We start from the raw sequence: 27,746 nt of genomic DNA, 5'->3' as shown, positions 1-27,746 counted from the left end.
AAAAGATGAGCTGTTTGAGCATGTAATGTATTCTTCTGATTTTCATCTGACCTGATCACACTGGTACCTTCCACCAGTGTGAGAGCAAATAAACATCTTGCTTCTAGACCTGCTTGAAAACATCTTCATTATTGCTGTATTCCTGTGATCTGCAGATTAGACCCAAAATCTAATCCGTTCTCTGGCTGTCTCTGAGGTTTGAACCCAAGCTATTCCAACACCACCGCTCTGCCTGCTACCTATGCAGCCCCGGTCAGTGTGATAGGCCAGGGGGGGATCCATCCACAGCAACCCTGATCTATAGTGAGAGGTCAGGAGTACCAGCCCAGGTACACCAGCAACGGGGTTCGCTAGCTGCATCAGTTACCCAGAAGGAACGTGGTTCTGAGTGCCATAGAAGTTGCTCAGTGGTGGCAGCAGGACCCTCCCACTGCGGCAGGAGGAGCATATTCAGAATAGCGAAAGGGGACGGTGGCAAATTAAGCCCAGCCGGTTCCCAGCAACAACAGACAGGGTGGCATAGACGGTCCATCCTGACACACCTCCCTTGCACAGTAAGACTTTCCTCTAGTCTTCAAACCTTCAAGCGTTCTCTGAAAACCCACCTCTTCAGACAAGCTTATGATATTCCTCAACCACCATCTTAATCTCCCTAAGTTACCCTATTACCACCCTCTACACAGCTAACACAAGACAACAACCCTCTGACCAACATTGCTACACACACGCAACACTTTTACCTTTGCATTCTAGCTGGTCCAGTGTGCAATATGATGTAGCACATGCTCTTGTGTTTAAAACTCCCATTGTCCCGTAGATTGTAAGCTTGCGAGCAGGGTTCTCTTACCTTGCTGTCTGTATGTATTAGCTAGTATTGTTTTATTAATGTTTGTTCACAATTGTAAAGGGCTATAGAATTTACTGGCGCTATATAAATAAATGATGATGATGAAGTCCTCATTGATAGGAATAAATGCACGGGTCATGCAGAAACCAGCTCAGCTGGCTATTGAGACACTGGAAAGCACCACAGTCTGTGCATTCCACATAAAACAGGAAGTTCAAGTTTTGGATGCATTTGCGTTCCAGGCACCAGAAGTGGAAGACGATTGGATTTAGTGGTTTTCTATTTAATTGATATAAAGAAAGCCTTATGAACCAACAGAGCCATGTCGGTTTAATTTAACAGTCCATTGGGAAATATTGAACAATTTGCATGGCTCCTTTATAAAAATGAGTCTTGGGAGTAAATGTATTAACTTGCAGTTTTTTCTTTTTTCTTTTTTTTCTTTCAAGTTGCAGCTATTTGGCGAGTTTGCAGGAAAAATTTAAAGTGGCAGTTGCTTTAAAGGTGGTGGTTTGCCTTTAAAGGCATTGTTGCTTTAAATTTTCCTTGCAAACTCTCCAAATAGCAGCTTGAAAAAAATCGGAATTGAAAACATTTACTCCTTGGTGATATGTCTGTTATAAAGTGTGGTTGGCTTATATGCCCCTTCCTTATTATACATAATGAGGACATTTATGAAAACTAGTACACATTAAAGATCAAATGCATTCTGGTATTTTTCTTGCCCTTTTTAAAACTAGTAAAAAATAAATTGTTTACTAGGGTTAAAAAGATAATTTGTAGGCATTCCCTATATCTTTATATGCGTTAAACACAACAAATAGAAAATGTAGTGGTTTCAAAAATTCTGCTGGAATGTGATACCAAAAAAGGCCAGTGGTTATGGTAACACTAGAAACTTCAAGTCATACCCATTTATAAAATTTAGGGAAATTTGTGAAATGCATTGTAAATGCAACACAAGTGGTTTCTGTGCAAAAAAAAAAGTTCTGCAACCCATAGCCAGTTACATGTTTGCTTTCATTAGCTAAACTGTAATCAAAAATTACATTGTCATCGTATTTGCAATCGCAATTATAGATATCCGCCATTAACTTTTATGTACTGCTCCTAAGGTATACTCTTCATGATCACTAAACAGTTCATAGGGACACTACCTTGAGAAAATGTATTTCCTTAGGTTTGTTTTTTGGTAATGCTGTTAGGGTAAACACCTGTATGAAGTGAATTGTTTTAGTTTCTCTTTAACAGTAGATGGCAGCAGTAATGCATTTATATAGGACAGCAGTACGTAGTAAAGGTTATTCTAATGTCTTTCATTCACTGGCACTGCTCATTGCAAAATATATTTTTCTACAATCACGTACTAGATGTAATAATATTCAGTTTTTGAATGCGAGGTCTCAACTTGTTTTCATAAACTTCTCTGGAACTTTCTAACTCTGACAACAGAATATAATATGTAATAAGCACAGAATATTCTATCTATCTCTCTGTCACACATATACACTAGTAGTATGCTCTAATGCCTGCACCTAATGGTTAAAAACGTAATGGGTATGGTGAAGTCTTGCAAAAGGCACAGTAAAGCCTTGCATTTTATGTATATATGAAGCTATACAAGCTTAATGCAATAGACATTGAGAATCACAAATGATCACTATCGCAGCACCCTATTTAATTTTTTTTTTTTTTTTATTTAAAAAGTAAACTAAGCTGTATTCTTTGGCAGATGATGCTTGTATATGTCCAAAGCTTTGAGCCATAACTCTGGTCTTGTGCAGACCCTAACCCTTGTTAACATTGCTGTCCCCCTCTCCACTCCTGCACAGCCTTCATGTAACCGCAATGGTGCCTTAGTTAGACCAAGTTGTAGTTTATACAAGCAGCCTGCACTTGTAGTCAATTACTGAGCAGCCAGCTTGCTGTAAGTTACTATGGGTGGGGCCTATTTATCAAACATAAATCCTCTGTCAAATCCCCGAAAACGTTACCGCAAATTTGAAACTTATGATCATTGCATCGCTCTGCTGCTTGGCATCTCTCTCCATTTTACTGAGCAGTCCCCATAAAAGTGTATGGGGACTGCTCCATAACGCTATTTATCAAAAACTGAAATAAAATTTATTTCGTTTTTTTTTGTTTTTTTTCATGCTAAAGCTGGCGTACATTAACGTAGTTGAAAACTTTCATTGCTGTCAGCAGAGCTGGACAGCGCATGTGTGGAGGATCATGTGATCTGTTACTTGATTCCACTTTGTTTCATGCACTACGGCAAGTTTCTCTGTGCACATGTCCGAGCTTTTCTGATGGCGCGTCCGCACAGGGGATGAAAGGAGCCAAGAAGATTGCGATCCCGAGCGTTTGCATGAAGAGGCAGGGGTAATAACATTTTTTACTTCACAGGAACAGCAGTTTGTCGGAACTGCTGTTCCTGTGTGGGTTTTTTGTTTTTTTTTGTTATAAATATAAGATAGTTTTCAATCCTTATCACATAGATAAGGATTTAACTATCTTTCATATTATGCAGTGCTACATAAATAGGGGCCTTGAACTGGCAGCCAACACTGATTACATGTTCAGATCATAGTCCTTTATCGCAAGGAGCCTGCTGAATCATTGACTTCCCGTGATGGGTGTCGGTCAGAGTAATATGGAGCAAACAACCTGTATCGTTACCCTTTATTTATAAAGAGCCAACATTTTATGCAGCACTTATGATGCAAGCAAATTACATGCAATGGCATGAACCAGAAAGTAGATAGCCCTGCCAGGACAAGCTTACGCTTTGTAACCAATAATGTAGTAGGCTATTTGCTGTAATTTACCTTGACTGGTGTTTGCCGCTGATTATATATGAGCATATATATCGTAGTTTTTTCCAACAAGCAGCCTGCTATGAAAATTTTAACTGGGCAGACTTGTTGCTGTAGATGATTATTATCTGTGCGTATGAGATTGGAGCTGTTGTTTGGTGCAGCCAATGAAGATGTCTGTCCAGACCCGCATGGAATAATTATTTTATTTTTTTCTTATCTGTGAGGAGTATGGAGACAACAACAGCAGCTAACATTGCTGTGGACTACCTCTGCATCATGGGAGTTTGAAGCTCAGTTTTGTATGTTCTGCAAATGTTTGTTTGGGGGTTGGGAGTATAGGCGAGGGCAGGTGAAGAATGGAAAGTCCTTTGTTTCCTATGGTTCCTCCACTCATGCTGCTGTGTCCAAACTCTACATTGGAAATACATTGTATTTGAGGTAGCTTCTTCTTTTACATACTGCACAAGATGCTTGCATAGTATACAGTATGTAACAGTCTGTCTTTTGTCAGCAAGAGAGTAGTAGTAACGTAGTCAAATTCCTAAATTCCTCTGGATTCATAACTTAATAGTTATTGCACAATTATACTTGACAATGCTGACATGTTGGGAACTGTAATTTTTACATATCAGAACATAATTAGACTGCCAAAGATTCTGCTTTTATATTTTACATAGAGGTTGTAATGCTTCCTGAAGATGCAAATTAAGTGCCCTAATTTATTGCAACATCTGGCTGAAATCTCCTTTATTCATATGAAAGTATTAAGCGTGTCCGTTTTTCACACAAGCTTCTTCATGTCAGCGGGTTTTTTTGAATAATATTAAACCAAATCTGTTATTGGTTATTTTTCACATGACATTAGATTTATCAAATTTTAATTGGCTGGTAACAAAATTCACGCAAGTCTGTGTGTGTGATTTAGACTCCAATGGGACAGGGACTGATGTGAATAACAAATGTTCTCTGTACAGTGCTGCATAATTAGTGGAGCTGTATACATAAAATGATGATGAAATAACCGTTTTAGGACTTGGTGGGGACTCTATGGGGCATATTCAATTGTCGCCATTTTCCGCGGCGTTAAAACTACTACCGTTATTACAGTAATAGTTAGCTGGATTTCAGCTCGCGCCTTAGGGAGCTGCGAGCTGAAATCCAACGAGAAAACTACCATAATAACGGTTTATACGTGCACTATTACCGTAATAACAGTAATAATGCGCAGAGCGCAAGATTTTCGTCATTTCCGCCGACAATTGAATATGCCGCTATCATTGTTAATTATGTTCCAAAATTTTAAAACACAGATTTGAAAGAGGTTGTACTTTCTTTTTCACATTTATGATTATTTGCAGCACCATCTTGTGCATACAGGCAAATCCAAAAATAAAATGACACAGCCCTCAACGTCTGGTGTGTAAAACTGGCAGAATAGCCCCATACAATAAATAAGTGATAAATTGTCTGTAATTTAATGTAATAAATTGCAGAAAAATGGTTAAAAAAACAATCCTAAGACTAAAAAAAAAGAGCCCTATAGTCCAAGCGCTCCTATATATTCAGCCTAGTACATATAAGGAGACCCCAATCAGATCTCAACATAGGCACATAGAAAAACAATATGAACATCTGATGCATGTCCCAAGATTACATGCAAAGTTCCAAATACTCCCGATTTATTTCTTCTACATAGATGTTTCGTAGGTTCCAAATATTCATTCTGTTGGACGAGCAAGGAATGTTTCTTGGCAAAATCTCTGCAAACTCCTCTGATGCCCAAATGTAAAGTGCTATGGAATTTGCTGGTGCTATATAAACAAATGTTGATTATGATGGGGAGAAAAAAAAAGTGAGAGGACAAATAACACACACACACACACACACATATATATATATATATATATATATATATATATATATATATATATATATATGGGCAGATTCAATTGGCTGCGATGTACCTGAGAACATTGCTGCCTCGCTTTATTACCATTACTACGATACAAAGTAACGCAGAGTTTTGCTCGCACCTCTGTGTCTTGTAGCTCTTCTGGAGTTATATTTTGCAAATATTTTCTGCATTGTATCTGCCCCATATTGTAGTATGTTAAAACACTACTGTTAAAATCTCCTCCCCCGGAAATAAGGGAATCTCACTGGATGATACTAAAATAACATGCAGTATATGAGTCTCCTCATTGTTAGCCCTATTTTATAAGGGTGCTGGTATCGCCCCAAACAAGAGCAACCATGTGATGAGAGGAAGAAGATTCCCCCCCCCCACCCACCTCTCCACCTGCTTCTTTATTGTACTTACTCCTCTTGAGCATTGTCTTATCTAACTGTAACCTCTTTAATGGACGTTCTTCCCCTTGGGATCTTTACATATCAGGGAAACTCCTCAGTTATCCGATATGAAATGGAAAGAATGAAAAAGAGAAATATATAAAGCATGAAATATATAATTAAACCAGCAAACAAAGGAAGGGGTTTGTCAATGCTCAGATAAATATGAAGTAGAAATCTTGAGACCGTTGAATGATGGTGACACACACAAAAACATCTCTAGAGATTCCACAAATCTAATTTCAAATCAAATGGATGTATCTATTAATCAATATAAGAACAATGGGACCTTAACTCCAGAAATTGCCACCTTTCTGAAATCCTTTATCGGTTAATACCTATATTACCGAAGGTCAGTAAGGACATAACCCCTTGGGTAGATCTATTATCGTTAACTATGGATCTTCCTGAATTTTATAATCATCATCATCAGCTATTTATGTAGCGCCACTAATTCTGCAGCTCTGTACAGAGAACCCGCATCAGAATTTATAGATCCCCAACCTCTGGTTTAGAAGATTAGGTCATATTTTAAAGACATTGGCAGATATTGAGTGGCAAGAAGATTGTTTTCTTGTGACTGCTGACCCAATTTTTTCTTTTCTACATAATTATTGTGCAGGAGCAAGATATAGAAGCTTCTAAACTCTTAAACAATGCCAAGAACTTGGAAAAACTTGATCTTGTGAGGGTCTTGTGCCTTCAGATATTTTAACAGAAACATTTTTCTGGAAAGAACATTTTGCAGTTACAAATGCTGCAAGCAATCCAACTTCCTCTGATGTTTCAATGTACAGCCTTGTCAAATCAGCTGCCGCATGGGCATGTGCTGTAAGACCTGGTTAAACACTTAAATATAATCCATCCACCTGGCTGGTACTTTCAGTGTTTACCTCTTGTTTCACTTAGCTATTCTGTTAGGATTTGGCTTGAGAAAGTGACATGAAAACAGATGGCATTACTTCCAAGTGTTTGGCATTGGTGCAAATTATATATTAAAAAAAGCTAAATTATGTTTCAACTAAAATGCAACTTTGTGTAAGAAGCCTTCTTTAAGTATATTTTGTCTATTTTATTTATATATATATATATATATATATATATATATATATATATACATACAAGTTAAACCGTGCATGATACTCATGCATTCTAGTCAAATCAAGCTACTTAAGGTGTTAAAAAGGTTCTTGTCATGCATTTGGGCCTAGCCCAGGCCTCCTCAGGGGAAGAGCGTTACTTCCCGACGTAAGCGCCCTTTTTTAACGTGGTTTTGTCCACATGTCACCACCTCATCCTTCATTTTCATCGCCACATCTATACAGATGTCTATCCAGACACAGGGATCTCTCTCAGTGGTCCTGAGTATCACACTCCTCTCACTCTGTCACCCCCGGCAACCACCAACCACTCCCCACTGTCACCCCCGGCAACCACCAACCACTCCCAACTGTCGCTTCTCCTTCAAGAAATATATATATATTTTTTTAAAATCTTTATAAACACTTTTAACAATTAACAAATTAAATTAACAAATTAAAAACATCTTAGTATATCAAATTTCAGCCCTTTCTGAATTTTTTTTTACACACACACTAAGAATTTAGTAGGTCAGTGTATAACTCCGCCCAGCAGGTGACGCTGCAGCTTGGTTTTATTTTTTCCACACACACAGACAGACTAACACACGCCACTAAGCATTTATATTATAGATATATAATTTTTTTTGAAAATTTTAAATTCAAAACACAAGAGAGAACTCAGTGCATCATTGTAAATACATTGTTTGTGTATAGTTAAAAAAAGAAAACAAAAAAACACTGTATACTTAAATGTAATTGATAGAGGCCTTTCTGAACAGCCTTACATAAGCCACTCTATAATTCCAACATGTTTTGTTTCTTTTTCTTTTGATGGGCCAGTGTATATGGGCATCATTCATGAAGTCGACATCCTGAACAATCCTGAGCAATTTTTAATAAGAAATATTGAATTTATTTGTGCCAATAAATATTTTGTGAGCCTACCGGTTATTTTTGTTTTGTTTTGCAGAGCATCGCATATGATCATTTCGCTAGTTGAAAATTATCCTGAATATCTAGTTATCAACCTTGATAAGGTAAGCATTATTTGCTTTGTATTGTGTGCAAAATAATCCTTAACTGTTATGTCATGTTGGAATTGAGCATGTCTAGCTCCAACATATATTGCTTCCCATTATTTATTAAAGAGACACAGGTCTGCTATGAGCCCAGGATATTTGTACCATAAATTACTAGCTGCCTAATAAATACAAGCATTAATATCAGAAAGTTGTCACTTCATAAAGGAACTTTATTGTATAGTATGAACTAAAAATGATCAGAGTGCATATTATATTTCTTACACTAATTGTAGTTTTTTTTCTTCAGCATAGGAGGAGATAATGCTTAAAATATCTGTGACTGGGTTACTTTATATGTGGGTTTTTTTTGTTAATGAGATTTAAACTAGTCACAATGGGATGAAATGGGTCTCCTAAACTGCGTCTTCACCACAGAAAGACTAGTGGAACTGGCCATAGTATACTGGAATATTTTAGTCCAATATTGGTCAGAGTTAGACTATCCCAAGACTCGGCGTATCCCCATAGAAAAGTGTAAAGATTAATAATGAGCATATAAATATTCATGAAATCGTGTGTTTGGTGTCCTGGCAGACACAGCAAAAATACTCAAAGCTAAATGAGCTCCAGCCTAAATAGTTTGAGAACTCTTTGATTATTCACATTAATTCCTAATGAATGTTAAATTAATCACAGTGCTAAGTACTGTTTAGCATATATAATTTGTAGAGGGTTATACTATACACAAACACATATATTATAATATATATTTTTTTTATGTATTACAGGTAATATATTTTTTAATGAATTTTTGGACTATTTTGTTTTCTCCAGCTTGATTACTGTGCCAGTTTAAGAAACCTTGATGCTATCGCAGATCGTCCAAACTACAAGTTCTTGCAGGTTTGATACCAACAAGCAAATGTCAAATTTTGTGTAAAAGATTAGTAACCATCTTCTTGAAATATCACAAGGAGTACCATAGCAATTAATCTGATATTAATTTTGATCAGTGCAATGCAGATTAGACTAATGAAAGCTAATATCTCAATGTTTATTTTTTAGTCACAGTAGGTTTGTACTCTTATCACCATGTTTGTAAATATACCTGCTTTGTGTATTCTTCTAAAATCTACTATAGATCTTAAAATTGGAATCAACCAAATTGTCATAGTGAATTGTTAGATTACCCTGTTTGATTGTCAATGACCGATTTGCAATAGGTACACAGCTGATGTATTTAAAAACCACCAAACCCTAAAATACAACACAAATGTTCAGACGTAATACATTAATCATGAAGGTAAGATTCATTGTTACTCCCACTTCTTAAGAATGGTGCCTTTACAGGATCCAATGTAGGTCAAAAAGCTGAGACTTCAGTCTGTTTGTTAAACTATTGTGACATCACTGGCCCCACTTCTGTGTATGAATCTACAAATCCTTAGCTTTCTGCTAATTTTGAAAAGCACCCCCAACTTTCTGCAAAGGATAGTACTATTCAGATTAGTGATGCAAAGCATTTGGTATATATTGATCTCGGATAGTGGCTTTACTCAGTCTTTAAGCCATCTGGCAGTTTTAGGTTATTTCCACATGCCTGGAAAGATAATATTTAAACAAATTGTGGACCATCAGCTAAAAATAATTACTGATTTATTTTCTGTCTCATCTCTTTTAAGAAATAGGAACCCTATTATTTAGCACTGTGAATATTTTCATTCATACACCAACAATAGTTCCCATGACTTAACTTCAAGAAATGAGCTATGAAATTAATGTGTACTTTATATTAGTTCCTTAACCAGTGCATTAGTGATGGTTACATGCATCCTATATGTATAGCAATTTAAGGTTTTAATATAGACTAATATTTACTTACCAATAATCTAATGTGTGCTTTCTGTAGTTTTTCCTTATATATTTTAACATTGATATTTGTACCCTAGGGTGATATCTGTGACTCCCACTTTATAAAAGAGCTCTTTGAAACCGAACACGTAGACATGGTTTTGCACTTTGCTGCACAAACCCATGTAGGTGAGCATGTTTAATATATTTGTTTTAATTGTAAAGTGTATAAAGTTGTTGGTATTTTACCATAATATAATGTGTTGTTTTGCACTATACACTGGTCTCCTTTGTTGAGCTCCTTCTCCCACTTATTGTGTGACAGTAGACAAGACAGACTTGTACACATTACATTTCAAATACAGTCATAGGATTAGAAAAGTTACATTGAATTGTGCTATTGATTAAATTATTTTTATGATTTATTCCTTTCATCCAGACTCTGTTTATTCAACCTTAAAAGCATTGCCAGAATATGCACTTTTCTTACTCGGCATGCTGCAAAAACTCTTATCCATTCTCTCATCTACTCCCGTCTTGACTACAACCTCATGCTATCTGGCATTCCTGCCAGCCATATATCATCGCACTTCAAGCCATCCTTAATGCTACTGCAAGATTGATCTTTCTCTCTCACCAGTCTACATCTGCTGCACCACTTTGCAAATCCCTACACTGGCTCCTTGTGTCCTCCAGAATCCAATTCAATTTGCTCACCCTTACTTACAAAGCCTTCAACAACACCTCTTTATACATCTGAAATCTCGTCTCTGGAAACCACCTCTCATTCCTGCCTACAAGACTTCTCCTCCCGTGCCGTTCCCCATTTATGGAATTCCCTACTATGCCCAATCAGGCTTTCCCACAGCTGTCAAATCTTTAGATGTTCTCTGAAAATGTCTTTTTCAGAGCTTACCTTATCCCCAATAATACTATTCACACAAATACCCCCTCACAACCGTCCCAATCTCCACTCTGAGCCACACTCACTCCTCTTGTTTCAGCTGTGCCCTCTTCCTCTTTGTTTTCATGTCTGCATTTATTTTGTCTGCATTGTATGTCTGCCTGTTTTATGTATGTCCTGTTTTCACTACTGTACGGCGCCGCAGAGCACTGTAAAATCTATGTTAATAATTTTGATGTCAATTTGCTGGAAACTTAACACTGCAGATAACCATTTGATCCCTCCCAAAAATATCACCATTCAGATGAAAACGCTGACGGCCTATGGTAAAAATGCCCCCAGCTAAGCTGCAAGTGTAAGGCCAAATGCAAACTGTGTATATTCCATGACATGTGCTGTCTTATTGTATTTTTTTACAGCAATGTATTGTTCTCTATTCCTCTAAAGGCAGGCTAAGCCCTCTTTTAGTAATATTTACTATAATTTCCTATAGCCTAGGTAATGTCTTCTAACACAACCCTCCACCTATATCATTTAATGCTTAAGTCCTCTGTATGTCTAATTCCCTAAACTATCATAATTGACATAGAAATTTTATTTACGCTTCACCCAGCCGCCTATAAGACTTCTTCATTTTTACCCACCAATGGAATTGCCTTGCATACTAGATCATACTTCCCCTAGCCTCCTAAATGCTCCCTGAGATCCCATCTCTTTACTAGAGCCTATCCTTCTCCCACCTGTACTACTCACATTGGCAGTCCCAATATCCACTATGTCACACTCGCTTCTCTTAGCTCTGCCCTTTTCCCCCTAGTTAGGACCCTGCTCATGAGAGCTTACCGACTGCTTTTTGTTTTCATGTCTGCACTTATTTTGTCTACATTTATATGGCTCTGTTTTATGCCTGCTCTATTTTTCCCAACGGTCTGTTGATGTTTAGCATTGTAGCACCTTACAAATCAACAGCGATAATAGAAAACCAGCAAGTAAAAATGGCGCGTTACAACTGATGTCAGAGAATGTAGCCTGTCGGCTTGAATCTCTAGTCACATTCGTGTCCTTCAAGTTGGTTGCTGGTTGTCCATGGTGATCAACAAAACTGTTGCTAATAACTTACATGGTTAAAGTTAATTAAGTAGGGTGGGGGTTGTATTATTATTATTTTTTTTTACTTAATCCAGGCCTGTCCAACCTGCGGCCCTCCAGATGTTGTGAAACTACAAGTCCCAGCATGCCCTTCCAGCTATCAACAGGTTGTGTACTGGCAAAGCATGCTGGGGCTTGTAGTTTCACAACATCTGGAGGGCCGCAGGTTGGACAGGCCTGACTTAAGCTATGGGAGATTGCACAACAATGAATTTGACCTTTCAAAGAAATAATCAATAATCACATTAAGCTTTGTTTTCTGTATGTTTGTGCTTTTTTTTTTTTTTTTTTTGTTTCAAAGTAATTGGAATGTGAATAATTTATTACCCTTTTTCTGTAGATCTGTCCTTTTTGGATTCCTTTAAATTTGCCTATGTAAACACCTATGGAACACACATTCTTCTCAATGCTGCTCATGATGTTGGAGTGGAAAAGTTTGTCTACATAAGTACAGATGAAGTATATGGCGGTAGCCTTGATGAGGTAAAAGCGATTTTCTCTAGAACGTTTTATTTTACATTGTCGCCTGTAATTCTAGAAATATTTCCATACATTACCAGGACTTGTTGAATCCTCTTGCAGCTTCCCTGTCATGAGCCAAAAAATTGGTTTCCTTTCTTGCATGTGAATCTTATGACAATAGTGCTCACTTTCCTCTCCTTATCATCTTCTCCCTTGGGTGTTGCCCCATATCTGCCTTACAGTTAATGTATACTGTTCCATTGTCCATTATAAACTGTAAATAAAAGTAAGGCAGTTTGGGGCAACACATGCAGTTCCAGAAACCGTACTGTACTGTAAATCAGAACAACGGAATATGAGATCCACTGCCTTAACATACGTAAGTATTTGGCTTTTATGTTGCTGTAAAGATTTGCTTGTATAAATGTGTTATATTACACAATTCAATCACATATATGAAGTCTAAAATAAACCTTAAAACTATACTTGTTGGAGGTCTGATTGGTTTTGCAAATTAGATGACCAAATACAATATCACATTAAAGAACAATTCCACCAAGGCATTCATCCATTTGTGACCAGCATGCCCTGGATAATTGTGCCATAATATTTATTTTTAAAGACAAAAAAAAAGCACAGTTGGCCTCATATTGGAGCACTGTATTTGCAGTTTACAGCAAACGTGGCTGGGACTTTTTGTCTTTTCATATCTGCTTCGTGCATAAGTGGGGTCACTTTTTAAAAGGAATTCTAGCTACAAAATCTTTGCACGCAACCAGTTTATATAAAAATAAAAAAATGTTTAAAATATCAGTGGCTAACACCCTGCATAATTGCCTACTTCGACTGTAGGGAACAATGGTCTCGCAGAAATGTAGTTTTGCTTAATGATTCCTCATTTCACATATATACTCTAAATGGTTAGAGGTCACATTGGTGTAAACAATGTTTCTGAAAATTTGGATTGTGTTCTTCTCGGTACAAAAGTTATGTAGATGAATCTCTTTATTACCGAATATATTGCCCAGTTTTCTGCACATTATTTCACTTCATTGGCATCTTTAAAAATTCATATTTCATTAGGAATTTGATGAAACATCACCAAATCGGCCAACGAATCCGTACGCGTCGTCCAAAGCAGCTGCAGAAAGCTTTGTGCTGTCTTTCTGGGAAAGATACAAGGTAAGGAGGCAGCGAGACAGCCAAGGATATATTAGCACAGGGAGTCTTAGCTCTATTCAGTGGGGTACGTGTTTAAATGAAGCATCACACAGCCATATGTTGTGAAGTGTGAAATGATTATTTATATTGCTGGATGTATTTAGGATGTAGACCAAAGTGTCCCACCTGCTCTGCAATGCACCAGCTGTCATTCATTTTTTTTTATGCTCAGATTGTTTACCCTTCGAAGCTACGGTCTGTAATCTGTCCAGAGTTAAAATTTAAATGCATTGATGCCATTCAGCATTTGAACAGCATATGTGGTATTTTTCCCCTCATGAGAGTTGTTGGGTTTAATTAATTTCTTTTTCTTCTCAAAAGTTTTTTTTTTTTTTTTTTTTTTTCCCCTTATATAGCAGAAAAGTTGTTAGTGCGGTTTGCTTTTTGTGGTAAACAGTGCAAACATATCCTGTTTGTGTTTGTTCTTCCACGCATATCAATAATAGTGCTACAAATCTTTTATTATGTGTATGAGAACTGTGTATGTATTTATCCATTAGGGGAGGGTAGACAGTATAACTGTTAATGTCTTGTGATTAAATGTCAGAGATAGCAGTGTGAGTCTTGTACCCATCTTACAGAATTTATAGAGTACAGAGCTTAAACCTATATTAGAAACAGATTATGCCCCATATCCACGGGTTTATAGATAGCTGCAAGGAGTGTTCAACAACTCTGGATCCAAGGGGATGCACCTAACCTTTTGTATGTATGCAGCGTTACTCCAAGAAAGATAAGTGTCTGTGTGTCAGGTCACCCTCACCATGTTGTAGGCGAGCAGTAACATGTGCCAATGGATCTTGCGAACAGTATGGCACTTGCAGCACCAATGTAGAGTGATCACTTGCAGAAGAACAATTTGTTTGAGAATAGCTTCTATTTAAGTCCTGTAGACAACCATAACTACCAGTGTCAGCACCTCAGTGTCCTTCAGTGGGAAAATCTCCAACCAGGATGGAGTCTGACGCCTGTGGTGGCAGGAGATCTTCAACGCCTTCTTTTCTCTGAGAAGGGCCTTGCCTGTAACTCCTGGGTACTAATGAAGCCAGTTGAAGATGTCCCGTGATGCCTTTTCTCCCTCAAAACCATATTCTAGCGCAAGTCTGGTTGAGACGTCTTCAGCCCATAACTACGTTTCAAGCCTAGGTTTGATTAATCACTCGCCAACACTCAGGAGGAAAAGAGTGATGTTATCAGCGGGTCATAGTTCTGATGACATGGGCCCTCGCTCATCCTGAAACCCAACTGCCCAACGCAGTCAAAAACTGCAGCAGGTCAGGAAGTTGGACAGGTTGGTCTACGCTGGTCTGAAGAGGGGATCCCCACCCTCCTCTTTACTGCGCAGACTCGACCAGCAGCCCTTAATAGTACAGCACCCAGTTTAGCAAGGTGTAGGAGGTCAGTTTATGCCCACTATAGGGTTTTTGGGGTAACTCTCACAGCAGCAGGAGGTTCTCAGAATATTTGGCGAGTGACCTCACAAGTATGCTTACTATTCATTGCTTGTCCAGGTCATGCGCCCCATCTATCTCTATCTCATGAAGATGAATATAAAACTACAATGTTATAGGAGGTTATTGAAGCAAAATTCCCCCAACTTCCAGATTACCATTGTGCCATTATTACATTTGCAATGTTATGCAAAGAGGCAGGAATTGGTTGTGATATTCATGAGACCACCAAATGTAGGCATGTGTATATATTACATATGCTTCAGAAAAATTGTTAATAAATGTCCATTTTATTTCTATGATATTGTTTGTGTAGCGTTTTGTGTATGTATGTACCTGTATGTGTGTGTGTGTAATAAATAAATATCTCTCTATATATCTCTGCTGTAACCAGCTCCGCATGAAGAAGTTGATCATACTTACCACTTTTGTTTACTCTCTAGTTTCCAGTTGTTATAACCAGAAGCAGCAATGTTTATGGGCCACACCAGTACCCCGAAAAAGTAGGTATAATTGAATTAATGTACAAAGTTAATGTTTTTTGAATTTATTTAGAGAACCTTATGAAAACCGTTCGATAGTTGGCTGTGTACAAAAGAAAGTGTTGCCTATAGAAACCAATAACACTCTGTCATTTTAATGTACATTTGATTACAGTCTGATCACCCTAATTTAGGAATCTCCGGCACCTTATCAATAAATAAACAATGATGATTGGACATATCTGAGGAGCCAGGTAGCCACTTTGCTTAGAAGCTGACTGCTGGAGCGCAACCTTTTGTCACATATTTATTGTTCAATAATAATATATATATAGTGCCTACTACTACGCAGTGCTTTACAGAGGCTATTTATCTATTAACATCAGTTCTTGGCCCAGTGGAGCTTAATCTATAACACGCACTGCTTAATTTTGTCAGTCTATTAACCTACCAGTATGTCTTTGGAGTGTGGGCAGATACAGGAGCACTCTGAGGAAACCCATGCAAACAAAGGGAAAACATAAAATCTCCACACACAGGGCCCTGGTCTAAATCAAACACATGAAACTAGCTCTGTAAGTCAGTACTGCTAACCACTGTCCCACCGTGTATTTTCCCTGCTTCCTTAAGAAGATGATGTTCCGGAATTCTCATCTATTTACCTACATTCATATTCAATCTTCATCTCTTGTTCTACTTTTATGCACCAAGTTTATTAGCAAATCAGATCAATGCAGTTTTCATAGCAACAGGAGAAGAGTGTTCTGATCTTGTGGGGAGGTAGTGACCTGTCCACTAGTGTGATTGTTAGTGAGGACAGGGTTACTTTTGACGGGAGCAGTATCATATTGTGAGGAGGAAAATAGAGGCATGCAAGAAGTCACAGACTGAGGACTAGATAATGAAAGGAGCAGGGTCCTCAGTAGCCCAAAGTAATTCTGTGAGGAGCCTGTTCAAGTAAAGCAGGAATGTTGCTGTGTTAAATCTACCTCTATATAGAACACAATTTATACATCCAACTTCTTTTTATGCAGGTTTGATGATGATACCAATTATAGTGTTGCTATGGGCAACACACCAAACTGCCAACTGTATTATCCCCATTGTATGATTGGTTTGTGTTCACCCACATTCTAATGATTCAGTGCTGTTTAAAACCATAATCTTTAAGGGAGGGGGGGGGGGGGGGCTGAATTCAATTGGCTGCAAGGTAAGATGTGTCTCCGGATTAGTCCATGGATACATATTGCATCAGGTTTTTTTTACAAAAATCTATGCTTTTTTTTTTTTCCCCCCCCTTTCGTCTTTATAAGAGGTGTGAGAAAATGAGCGGAGATCCCTGTGCCGTATTAGCCGGGAATGTGCGAAGCTGGGACAGTGAGGTGATGTCCAGTGACAGCTAGCCACCTTTGAGTCATATTAGATAAGATACTTGTTCCCCACATTGACTCTATGTTTAAATCATGTTACATACATCTAAAAAACATTTCCAGAATTCGCACATATCTCACACAAGACACTGCAAAACCCTTAATTATTGCAATTCCCTCCTTACTGGTCTTCCCCAAAACAGACTCAAACCCCTACAATATATTTTGCACGCTGCGGCAAGATTGATTTTCTTGCAAATCGTTATTCCTCTTCTGAATCACTCTGTATGTCACTACAATGGTTGCATGTTTTATACCGAATCCAATATAAAATACTTTTACTAACCTACACAGCCATCAACAAAGCTGCACCAACATACAGCTCCTCTCTTGTCTCCAAATATCTCCCAACTCTGCGACTCGTTCTGCACAAGATCTGCGTCTCTCATCCACCATCATTACATCCTCTCATTCCCGGTTACAGTACTTTTTTCGGGCTGCACTGACTCTATGGAATTCTCTCCCTCACACAATAAGACTCACCTCTGGTCTACAAACTTTCAAGCTTTCTCTGAAAACCCACCTCTTCAGACAAGCTTATAATATTCCTCAACCACCCTCTTAACCTCATTACATTATCCTATTACCACCCGTTACACAATTTCACACAAGACAACTACCCCCTGACCATAATTGTTGTGTCTTAGGATCATTTAGCTTATGAGTCACTTTTACCTTTGCACTCTGGCTGGGCCGAAATGCAAAATGTAGTCTTAACCTCATGTATCAAACTCCCATTGTCCCATAGATTGTAAGCTTGCGAGCAGGACCTTCTCACACCTTTGTCTGTTTTACCCAGTTTGTTTATTAGTTTACTACGTTTGTCCCCAATTGTAAAGCATTACGAAATATGTTGGCGCTATATTGATGATGATGATACTTGTGCACAACTGCAGTAATTTCAGAGGGCACATGATTCTGGGTCTTGCTCACGATGCAAAATGTGTTTTCTAGGACCGCAGTATAAAGCTAATGAAAGTGGACATTCAGCTTTATAGACTTAGTACACACTACAAAAGCTTTCAATCAATTTGTTATCACTAACGATTTTACAAACAACTGAAGTTCCAATCAGTCTGCTGATTCATGTGTATACTATACACGATTTACCTTCAGTTCTCTGCTCTTCATCTGGTCCAAGAGCAGTGTAGTCGGTTATTCCTGTCATACTGATTTAAGGCTGGGTACACACAAAATAATCTTTTGACTTTTCCACAATGTCATTATAAATTTTGGTAGCTTCTGTGACTCTCTTCAATGAACTATTCAGGCTCACAACAAACTGATGAAGTATTCCACCTACAGCACTTTCTACATTCAAAAACACAGACACAGTGGCCTGTTGCTAACACTCTCTCTGGGCAGACAGTCGTGAGTGCATATACACTTCATGATTGGTAGGTGGTTGGAACGAGATTCATAGTTCTGCTGAACAATCAAATGAAATAACGATCGGTACTTTGGAACGACAGTCGTTCATCACTCAAGAACACACACTACTATGATATTGGCCCGAACAGTCGTTTATCGCTAGATTGACCAAGTGTTCGGCTGAAAAACCTGTAGTGTGTATCCAGCCTAAGTATAATGCGATTATATAGATATTGTGGCACTAGTGATCAATGACCTTCAGTTATAATAAAATAATGTTTGAACTCCATGAGACCTTTTCCAGAGAACTGTTATAGCTATTCTGTATTAATTGTATTTAATCGTCCAAGGGACACTCGATGGAGATCATAAAACTTTGAGACATTGTTTTTAGATAAATGTCTGCCTGAGAGCTGCATTGTATAACGTTTTATTTGACAGATTAGCAAGGACAACACTAAATGTTGCATAGCTCTTTCAAGCAAGTTGATGCTGTACTATAATTATTTATATAACATTACCGCAGCTACAATTGTATTTGTATGAAGTATAAAAGCATTTTAGCAGAAGATATTATAAAGCAATTACAAAACAATACACATTTTATTCTAAAAGCAAGGACATTGAAAAATATGACATTATTCAAAGGCTAAATGCCAAGGACTTGTTGCTGACAGCAATGGGAATAATTGGAGATTTTTTTATAATAATTATATTCTTCATATAGTGCTTTTCTCCCAATAGGGCTGAAAGCACTTTATATATTTTGCAGAAGGTAATATTGGGAACACTTGGTTACTGTTTTATATAATGATTTACATTTGAGCTGCCCATTGAAGCTTACAATCTAAATTCCCTAAAAAAAAAGAAATATACTCACTTACTTACACACACTACACATTTAGCACTTAGTAAATTGATGGATGGCAGTTGCTGGTGTTTATTGTCTTGGCAATTGTGGCCCTGCAAATCTTTATAGTACATTATCCTATTCGCTCGCCAATTCCAAAAACATACTAGTAGGTTAATTTGACTTCTGGCAGATGATGATGATGAATTGCCCTTAGTCTCTCTCGGTCTGTGTGTGTGTGAATGTTAGGGGATTTAGATTGTAAGCTCTGTTGGGGCAGGGACTGATGTGAGTGAGTTCTCTGTAAAGCGCTGCAGAATTAGTGTTGCTTTATAAATAAATGTTGATGAATTACCTTGTCTATATTCCATTAAAATATTTGGTATGGAGCCCATCCTGCTCTCTCCATAACATGGTCTGACCAGTGTCTGCACCATTTTACTTTTACTGATTCAGTGGAGTGCTATATTTTTTTCGCCACTTTAAAGACTGATTCTAGGGTGTGTGTATAAGTTGTTATATAAGTTTTATTTGATGGAAGCATGATATACACAGAGCATGATTAACATCTGTTTTTTCTGTCTGGTAATTCTAGTTTTATTGCCTACTCACCATGTCGTCACTTTAGTAAAACAGTATGAAGCATACCATTATATGATCTTAATTGCAGTTTACTGTTTTTACAGTCCCCAAAGCTGCTTAATCTCCATGGGTCTGTAAATAACTTAATGAAACTACACCTCTGTCATGCTTGAGTGCTCACTAGGCTAATAAATGCCTAATTGTCACGGTGTTAAACTTGCCTTTTTTCTTTCATTGCTATTCTATGAAGAAATATATTTCTGAAATTGCGTATATGAATTTATGATAATGCTAAGACAATGTTCCTTTTTATAAACAATATATGTGTGTTATTGAGATCTTCTCAGAATATAAAATTCATTGTCTCTTGGAAGCTTTGTTTAAAAGCACAATATATTTTGTGAATTATACTAATGATTATTGTTTTTTGTTTGTTTTTTAGGTTATACCGAAATTTATTTCTTTGTTGCAGCACAACAGAAAATGGTAAGACTTTATGACAAAATGAATTGAGTTTATAATGATTGTCCATATATAATCATTGATAAGACCCAATGATTCTGTACAGTTGATCATTTGTATCTGCAAAGTGCTTGTCATACTAGGGGGAGCAAAGTTACTCGGGGACCTGGGCAGATTGTGGTGGTAGGGGATTCAGTTATTAAGAATTTGTTACCAGGACCGTGCATGCCGAACACTGTGTTGTTTCCCAGGTGCTCGGGTTCAACCAGGGCCGGATTAAGACACTGTAGGCCCCTGGGCTAGGGGTACTGTGAGGCCCCCATTTGTCAAGCGACTTCTGCCTAAACTGATATTATTGGGGTCTCCCAGTAATATCGGATTGGGCATAAGTAGTTTGAGCTGTGTTTCTTTTAATATACCAAATCAGTATTTTCAAAATGCCAAAAAGAAGTTAAATACAAAATTTTATTATTTTGGGACTATTGCGTGTGAAAAACAAGGGAATCACTATATACATGGTGATTTCATAATCCATTTACACATATTAAACTATATATTTTTTCTCTTTTCTTTTAGCCATCCTGCTGCAATGCTCTCCCACCCCTCCCCCCCCCCCAGTCATTATAAGCTCCCAACAGTTCCAGCCATGCCTACAATGATCTCCCCCAGTGCCACTGTGCCAGCCCAGCCCCCAACCCCCCTGTAATTATCTCCCCCACAGTGCACACTATGCGTGCCAGCCAGCCCCCAACCCTCCCCCCCCCCCTGTAACTATCTCCCCCACAATGCGTGCCAGCCCCCAACCCCCCCCTGTAATTATCTCCCCCACAATGTGTGCCAGCCAGCCCCCAACCCCCCCCTGTAATTATCTCCCCCACAATGCGTGCCAGCCAGCCCCCAACCCCCCCCCTGTAATTATCTCCCCACAATGCGTGCCAGCCAGCCCCCAAACCCCCCCCACTGTAATTATCTCCCCCACAATGCGTGCCATCCAGCCCCCAAACCCCCCCCCTGTAATTATCTCCCCCACAATGCGTGCCAGCCAGCCCCCAAACCCCCCCCCACTGTAATTATCTCCCCCACAATGCGTGCCAGCCAGCCCCCAAACCCCCCTTGTAATTCTCTCCCCCCCAAAATAGAATGTACAGACACCCAGCCCCCAGGCCCGAGTGCTTACCTCGGTCTTCAACGCTGTTCTCCCCCAGCTCACTCCCTGCTGCCTGCCTGTAGTGTCTGTTCCGCGGTGCTCATTAATCTCCTTAGTAAGGAGATCTCGTGAGAGTGAGACAGTCTCACTCTCACGAGATTTCCTTACTAAAGAGATTAATGAGCACCGCGGACGGACCATTGCCTGGCTGCAGCCTGTCATTTCAGGTGAGTGACGTCACCTGCTTCATTCAGTAGGAGTCGCCGACCGCGGTACAGGCTGTAGCGCGGCCGGCGGCTCGCTACAGCTGTACATTTAAAAAAAAAAAAAAAGCCCAGTTAGACCTCTGGTTAATCCGGCCCTGGGTTCAACATATTGCAGATTGGGTGTACAGATTGTTGGGAGGGGCTGGTAATGACCCGGCTGTTTTGGTACATGTTGACACTAATGACAGAGTTAATGGAAGATGGGGTGTCCTAAAGATTGCTTTCAGGGACCTGGGTCGTAAATTTAAGACAAGGACATCCAAGGTAGTATTTTCGGCTGTGCTATGCGCTATTCCAGGGAGGTAGTGGGAGGTTTGGTAGGTTAGTGCATGGCTAAGAGGTTGGTGTAGGAAGGAGGGTTTTGAATTCTTAGAGCACTGGGCTGATTTCTCTGGCAGATAAATACTGTTACTTCCGTTTCTCTTATCAGGTAAATACATCCTATTTTGGCCTTTAGCCAAAATGACAATACCTGTAGCCTACCTCTGTTAGACAGTATCAGCCTCTTGCCAGTGTAAGGATAATAACCACTATGTAGATGTTACACTTATTTAATCTTAATAATTGGGATGTGTTAAGCTTGTTCATAGGAACAATAACCTAAAAATAAAAATAAATATCTCCTTAGCGTTATAGACAACCTAGATATGTATCTAGTAAGTTTTACAAGGTGTAATAAGATTTAATAAGCATTTGCTTAATCAGACTATTTGTTCCCTTGTATAAAGCTGCATCCATGGTACCGGGAGACAAACCAGAAGTTTTCTTTATGCCTCCGATGTTGTTGACGCGTTACTGACTGTTCTAAAAGAGGGGCAGATTGGAGAAATTTACAATATTGGTACAAGTTTTGACATGTCTGTATCCCAACTTGCTAGAGAACTAATCCAAATGGTAAGACACAGCAATTATTATTCTTGTTTGTTCCACATATTTTTTATTGGAATCACAGTATTAATATATCTATTTAAAATATTGTAGGATTCAAATGCAATAAATGGCCCAATTTCTGTAGTTACCTCCCTAACTCTAATTGCTTATTTTATTTCATACTGGTTTTATAAACTTTTTACTGTAAGAGCAGTGCTTGTATGAGCAAGTTCAGTAAAATCATGCACTTTCCATGACTGTGTTTGTGTGCTGCTGGTGGCTGTTCTCATATGGTTTCCTTTGGAATGTATAGAGATAAACCATTGTCTATGGTTTGCCCAGAGCCATACTTTTGTGTTTGAGAACTTCAGTGACCATCACATGGACTCACAGCTGACATAGTCTTGTGATTCAGTAGTAAACCACAATACAAAGAGATAGCCGGTGCATATTACAAGAGACTTGATTTGATGAGGTTGCTGGCTCAGATAGAATTCTCAGAAGATGGGATCTTGAGGATAATGTTAGAGACTGAGTATAAAACTTGTACTATGTTAAAATACAGAGTATGTAAACGACATACACCTAGAAAGGTGTAACGGAATGATCTGAAAACAGAGAACACACCCCTAAATGTGCTTTCTGTATGCCTTTTTCTGATTTAGATAATCCACAATAGAATAGAATTTTATTTATGTATGTAGGTACATAAGTAGGCACACTTAGCAAGGAAAGCACTGATTATTTATGAATCTGTTATTTTCATATATATAATGTCTGCTTTAGGTGACTTGAGTGGTCATGATGGTATTTCAGAAATGGAAATTAATGTGCAGCATATTCTGAACACAAAGGGAATTGAATGATCCATCCTGAGATGTTTTGTTTGTATTGTTCATTTTCTACAAAGCTTTTCTGATATTTAAATAAAGGAAATTGGTGCACTTTTCTCTTTGTCTACAATGCTAAAATATTTAAAATATTTTGTGATGAATTAGGAAACAATGGAAGTTTTCATTTACACGCAGCAATACGATTTGACATAAGGAAGTGACTATTATTAATTGCCAATTAATAATGTGTTCTGTTATTGATTTTCCTTTAAAGAGGTCTTCTCTTCATCTGTAGCACACTATGTTCTTTAACATCAATCATCTCTAAACTATAATGACTGTGTCCGCGTGCATGCGCGAGTGTTTGGGTTTTTTTTAGATGAAAATCTGCAATGCAATTCTAGTAATGATGTAAACTGTTGCACAATGGAAAGTGGGTGCATTACTAAATCGGGAAACACTAAATTATTGCAAAAGTCTTATTTTATTATTATTCTCTCAACCATGTTTGTTTTCTTGTGTAATTATTTATTTATTTTTGTTTTTTTGTTTTTGTTTTAAGATTCAAAATACTTCCTCAGAAACAGAAACAGAGTGTTGGATGGATTATGTAACTGACAGGTAATAAATGTATATTTGCATATATGTGTTTCACTAGAAGAGCAATGAATAAATGTTGGTCTTTTCCTCCCATGTCACATACTGATGATAGTGATCATGGTTATGATAGGAACATTAAGGATTAATTATTAACTGCAAAACATGCAGACTCACTCTACCTTTTAATTTGACCAGATGTGATTATTTGACCACCAAGCACATAATAAGGTGTACACCTACTTCCCGGTTCTTTGGCCTGTCCACATAAAAGGGGAGGGGCCTTATTTGTGGATTTGGTGATCAGCCTGAAATTGTGTATGGTTTTGACTGTGAAAAGGAAATCCAGTCTACTACCACATTATTAAATGTAAAGTTTGTGTTATTCTCCTAAACTAGTGCTTGATTTACATCTTAATTTATTCATGCGTGATGGCATTTCTGGACTGTCTTTATTACGAGTAATTTCTGTGTTTTAAATCTTGTTATTAAATTAGTGAACATGCACCTAGAAATGTGAACTTTGAAAGTATAGGACGAGTTCTCACCTCTGCCACATTGTTTTGCCAGTCCACACTATTTGTAAATTGGCATTTGTGCATTTTGTCCACTATGATTAGAACTGGGATGATAACACTCTACGCATTCTGCTGTGTGGAGTGGTTGTGGCAGGACAGGGAACACTTAGGGGTAGATTTACTAAACTCCGGGTTTGAAAAAGTGGAAATGTTGCCTATAGCAACCAATCAGATTCTAGCTGTCATTTTGCAGAATGTACTAAATAAATGACAGCTAGAATCTGATTGGTTGCTATAGGCAACATCTCCACTTTTTCAAACCCGCAGTTTAGTAAATCTAGCCCTTAGGCAGTTTTCACAGATGAAACATACAAAACTGCCTAATGAGAGAACCCGTTTTGCTGATCGTGCTTCTATAGAACAGGTGTATTATTTCCTGAGCAGATGCTCCTGCCCTGCACCAATATAACAAAGTGATCCCACCCTGCCACTGGCCACAGCATTCATTTATTTCTATGGGTGGTGTACGTGATTGTGATGAGTAAATATCCGACAACAGTTATCCAGTCCTGGCAATACCACATTAATACCTGCAGTGTGAGTGTCGTCCTTTTAAGTGACGTCAATCCACACTTCCAGGAATTTCTGCCATCAGAGTTTTCAGTAAGTGTGTATATTGTACATGTTGCAATTATAGTGCTCGCCATTTTACTATCTGTATAACTGTTGTCAGCTTAGTAGTCATCGGAATGAAAACTACCACCGATTTCTATGACATTGAATGCAGCCCAGGAAGATGGCCTATTCGGTAAACGGGAGTTAGGGATAATGTGAAAACCTATTTACTGATCTGCTTACTGTCCATCCACCTAAGCTTCTGTATAGCTTTGGAAGGTGCGGTTCAAGTAGGTAAGGATTCAGTGTAGATGAACGATGACAATAAATGTCAGTGTCAAAGACTGTGGGCCCCTACGTTCTCCCATTAAACTGGTGTATGCTAAGAAGTAATGCACCCCCTACTGTGTAAAATACAAGGATTTGTGAAGGCATGTCAGAGTGCCCTGTATAAACAATACAGATATATAATTTTAATAAGGAATGTTTTAACTTTTGTTTCGTTTCTTTCTTTCATAAGGCCTGTCAATGATCTTCGATACGCAATGAACTCGAAAAAAATACACAGTTTAGGATGGAGGCCTAAAGTACATTGGAAAGAAGGCATTGAAAGGACAAGTATGTTCTATAATGTATTCATTCTCATAGAAAAGGTGACAGTGCTGCATAGACCAGACAGGCAGTGATTGGTGTGATATGCTTGCGATCTGCGTTTGTGCTAAGAAAGCCATCGTGTGTCAAGAAGGTCACTCAGTCATCTCCTGTATATGAGCCACTAGCTCACTACTGGTCTTAATTACAATGATTGATCATGATTGAGAGTACGAGCAGAGAAAACCACTGGAATATACTGGTGGGACCACTGAAAGCGGATTTCCACAGACATATAGATTTTACATCTATGGATGTGATTGTAAAGGATGTATATGACTGATTTGTAATTATCTTGATGACATAGTAACAATCTGGCAATTTTGTTAATACCTGTGTGTGCTTTCCCCCCCCCCCATCCCTGTTTTTATAGTTGAATGGTACAAAAATAATTTCCACAACTGGAAGAACGCTGAGCATGCCTTGGAGCCATTTGTTTGTCAGGCCTAGCAAGCAAAGGATGCTGGAAGCGAGCAGAGCTTTGTGGGATCACGCAGCAACAGGATTTATATATTTCTACCTCTGAACAAGACATGGGAAATCCAGTGAAGAACGATTGTGTGAAACTATAGCACAGCACACACATGAAATACATTTATTTTTAGGTCCTGGTAAAAATGTTCCAATCATGGTCAGTTACTCTTTTCTAAACCTTTATCAGTATGGATGAAATGCAGCAGTAAGATCACACTGAAATGTTTTTAACTATATATGATGCAAAAATATTGCCAATATATTAGTAAAGCTTGCTGCTTTTTGATAACTGTAAATGGAACAAAATGTTAAGATGCTCGGCCAACACTGGGGTACTTGTCTTATCATCAAACACGCATAGGTCACTTTACAGAAAACTATGCAACACACAGCAGCTACAGAAATGCAACACACAGCAGCTACAGAAATGTTAGCATATGGGCTGAAAACCAACATTTTATCAGATACAAGTGCTTGGTCTGTGTTATCCAAAAGTATCCATTTAATATTCATTTGACATTATGTCTGTTATTTTGGTTATCTAAGTGTTAATGGTTTAAAATCATATTGTAGTAGAGTGAAAGAGGATGCATTTGCTGCACTAAATTGGGTCTCTACTAAGAAGCATGTCTAAAAAAATATTCACCATCTTTTTAGTTGAGTCTTGACACAGTGACTATTAACCCTGAACAGACACGTGATTATATGCAGCACTATTTGTTGGGTATGTAATGTAGGATAAGGAGTTTTACAGTGCAGAAAATGAAGGCTATTAAAAGCTGCACTTAGGTTAGCAGTGGGAGTTATCGCCATCTTTGAGATGGCCTCTGCGATGGGTATGAGTAGGAGGGACCAACACTAAGCTGCACATTCTGTGCTTGTGGCTTTGTAGTGATTTGTGTGGCCACACCCACTCCACCAGAGACTACGCCCTAGGACAGACTGCATGGAGCAGCCCCGGAGTTCCCGGGAAGGGAAGTAGTGGGTGAGGTGACTTATTTTCTAAATTTTTCACCCTACTCTAAATGCAGCTTTAATTATTTTAAATTGGCAAATTGTTTTAAATGTTCTAAATTATTTTATCTGTAATATTTTGCACCTTATTACCTTTAAAACTCTACATTCCAGTTATTTTAATGACTGTCTTTATTACTTGTAATTTCATATTTATTGTAGTATGGGATTCACATTAAATACTCTTCTATGCAGAAGAATGAAATGTACAAAATTGACGTCCTTTACACTTCTAGTGTAAATAATGTGTGTGCCATCTAAACATCGAATTATTAAAACTTATCCTGTCTCCTTTTATATGTGAACATTATTTTCTATTCAGAGTACCAAATAAATAAAACGTTGTATTATAACAATAATAAATGGCATACTTTTCATACATTTGTGGTTTGTTTGTTTTTTTTTATTTTAACTGGACTATTGTCGG

General features: G+C 38.1%; 1 protein-coding gene across 2 annotated transcripts in view; it reads left to right on the top strand.

The window, feature by feature from the left end:
* TGDS (TDP-glucose 4,6-dehydratase) overlaps window positions 1-27,698 on the top strand; it is a 30,852-nt gene extending 3,154 nt beyond the window's left edge. Inside the window, exons 2-12 of one of the 2 annotated variants that reach the window (XM_075199895.1) lie at window positions 8,068-8,134; window positions 8,954-9,022; window positions 10,069-10,159; window positions 12,364-12,506; window positions 13,569-13,667; window positions 15,601-15,660; window positions 20,315-20,358; window positions 22,476-22,641; window positions 24,013-24,071; window positions 25,701-25,798; window positions 26,205-27,698. In XM_075199895.1, the coding sequence (XP_075055996.1) occupies window positions 8,068-8,134; window positions 8,954-9,022; window positions 10,069-10,159; window positions 12,364-12,506; window positions 13,569-13,667; window positions 15,601-15,660; window positions 20,315-20,358; window positions 22,476-22,641; window positions 24,013-24,071; window positions 25,701-25,798; window positions 26,205-26,281 (973 nt within the window). In that variant the 3' untranslated portion in view covers window positions 26,282-27,698. The remainder of the gene's footprint in view (window positions 1-8,067; window positions 8,135-8,953; window positions 9,023-10,068; window positions 10,160-12,363; window positions 12,507-13,568; window positions 13,668-15,600; window positions 15,661-20,314; window positions 20,359-22,475; window positions 22,642-24,012; window positions 24,072-25,700; window positions 25,799-26,204) is intronic. The other variant, XM_075199896.1, reaches the window with a different exon arrangement.
* The last annotated feature ends 48 nt before the right edge of the window (window positions 27,699-27,746 follow it).

This window comes from Mixophyes fleayi, chromosome 2 (assembly GCF_038048845.1).
Source record: "Mixophyes fleayi isolate aMixFle1 chromosome 2, aMixFle1.hap1, whole genome shotgun sequence".
Classification (NCBI taxonomy): domain Eukaryota; kingdom Metazoa; phylum Chordata; class Amphibia; order Anura; family Limnodynastidae; genus Mixophyes; species Mixophyes fleayi.
The sequence above is the reverse complement of the archived record's forward strand: the minus strand, read 5'-3'. Positions and strand labels throughout refer to the sequence as shown.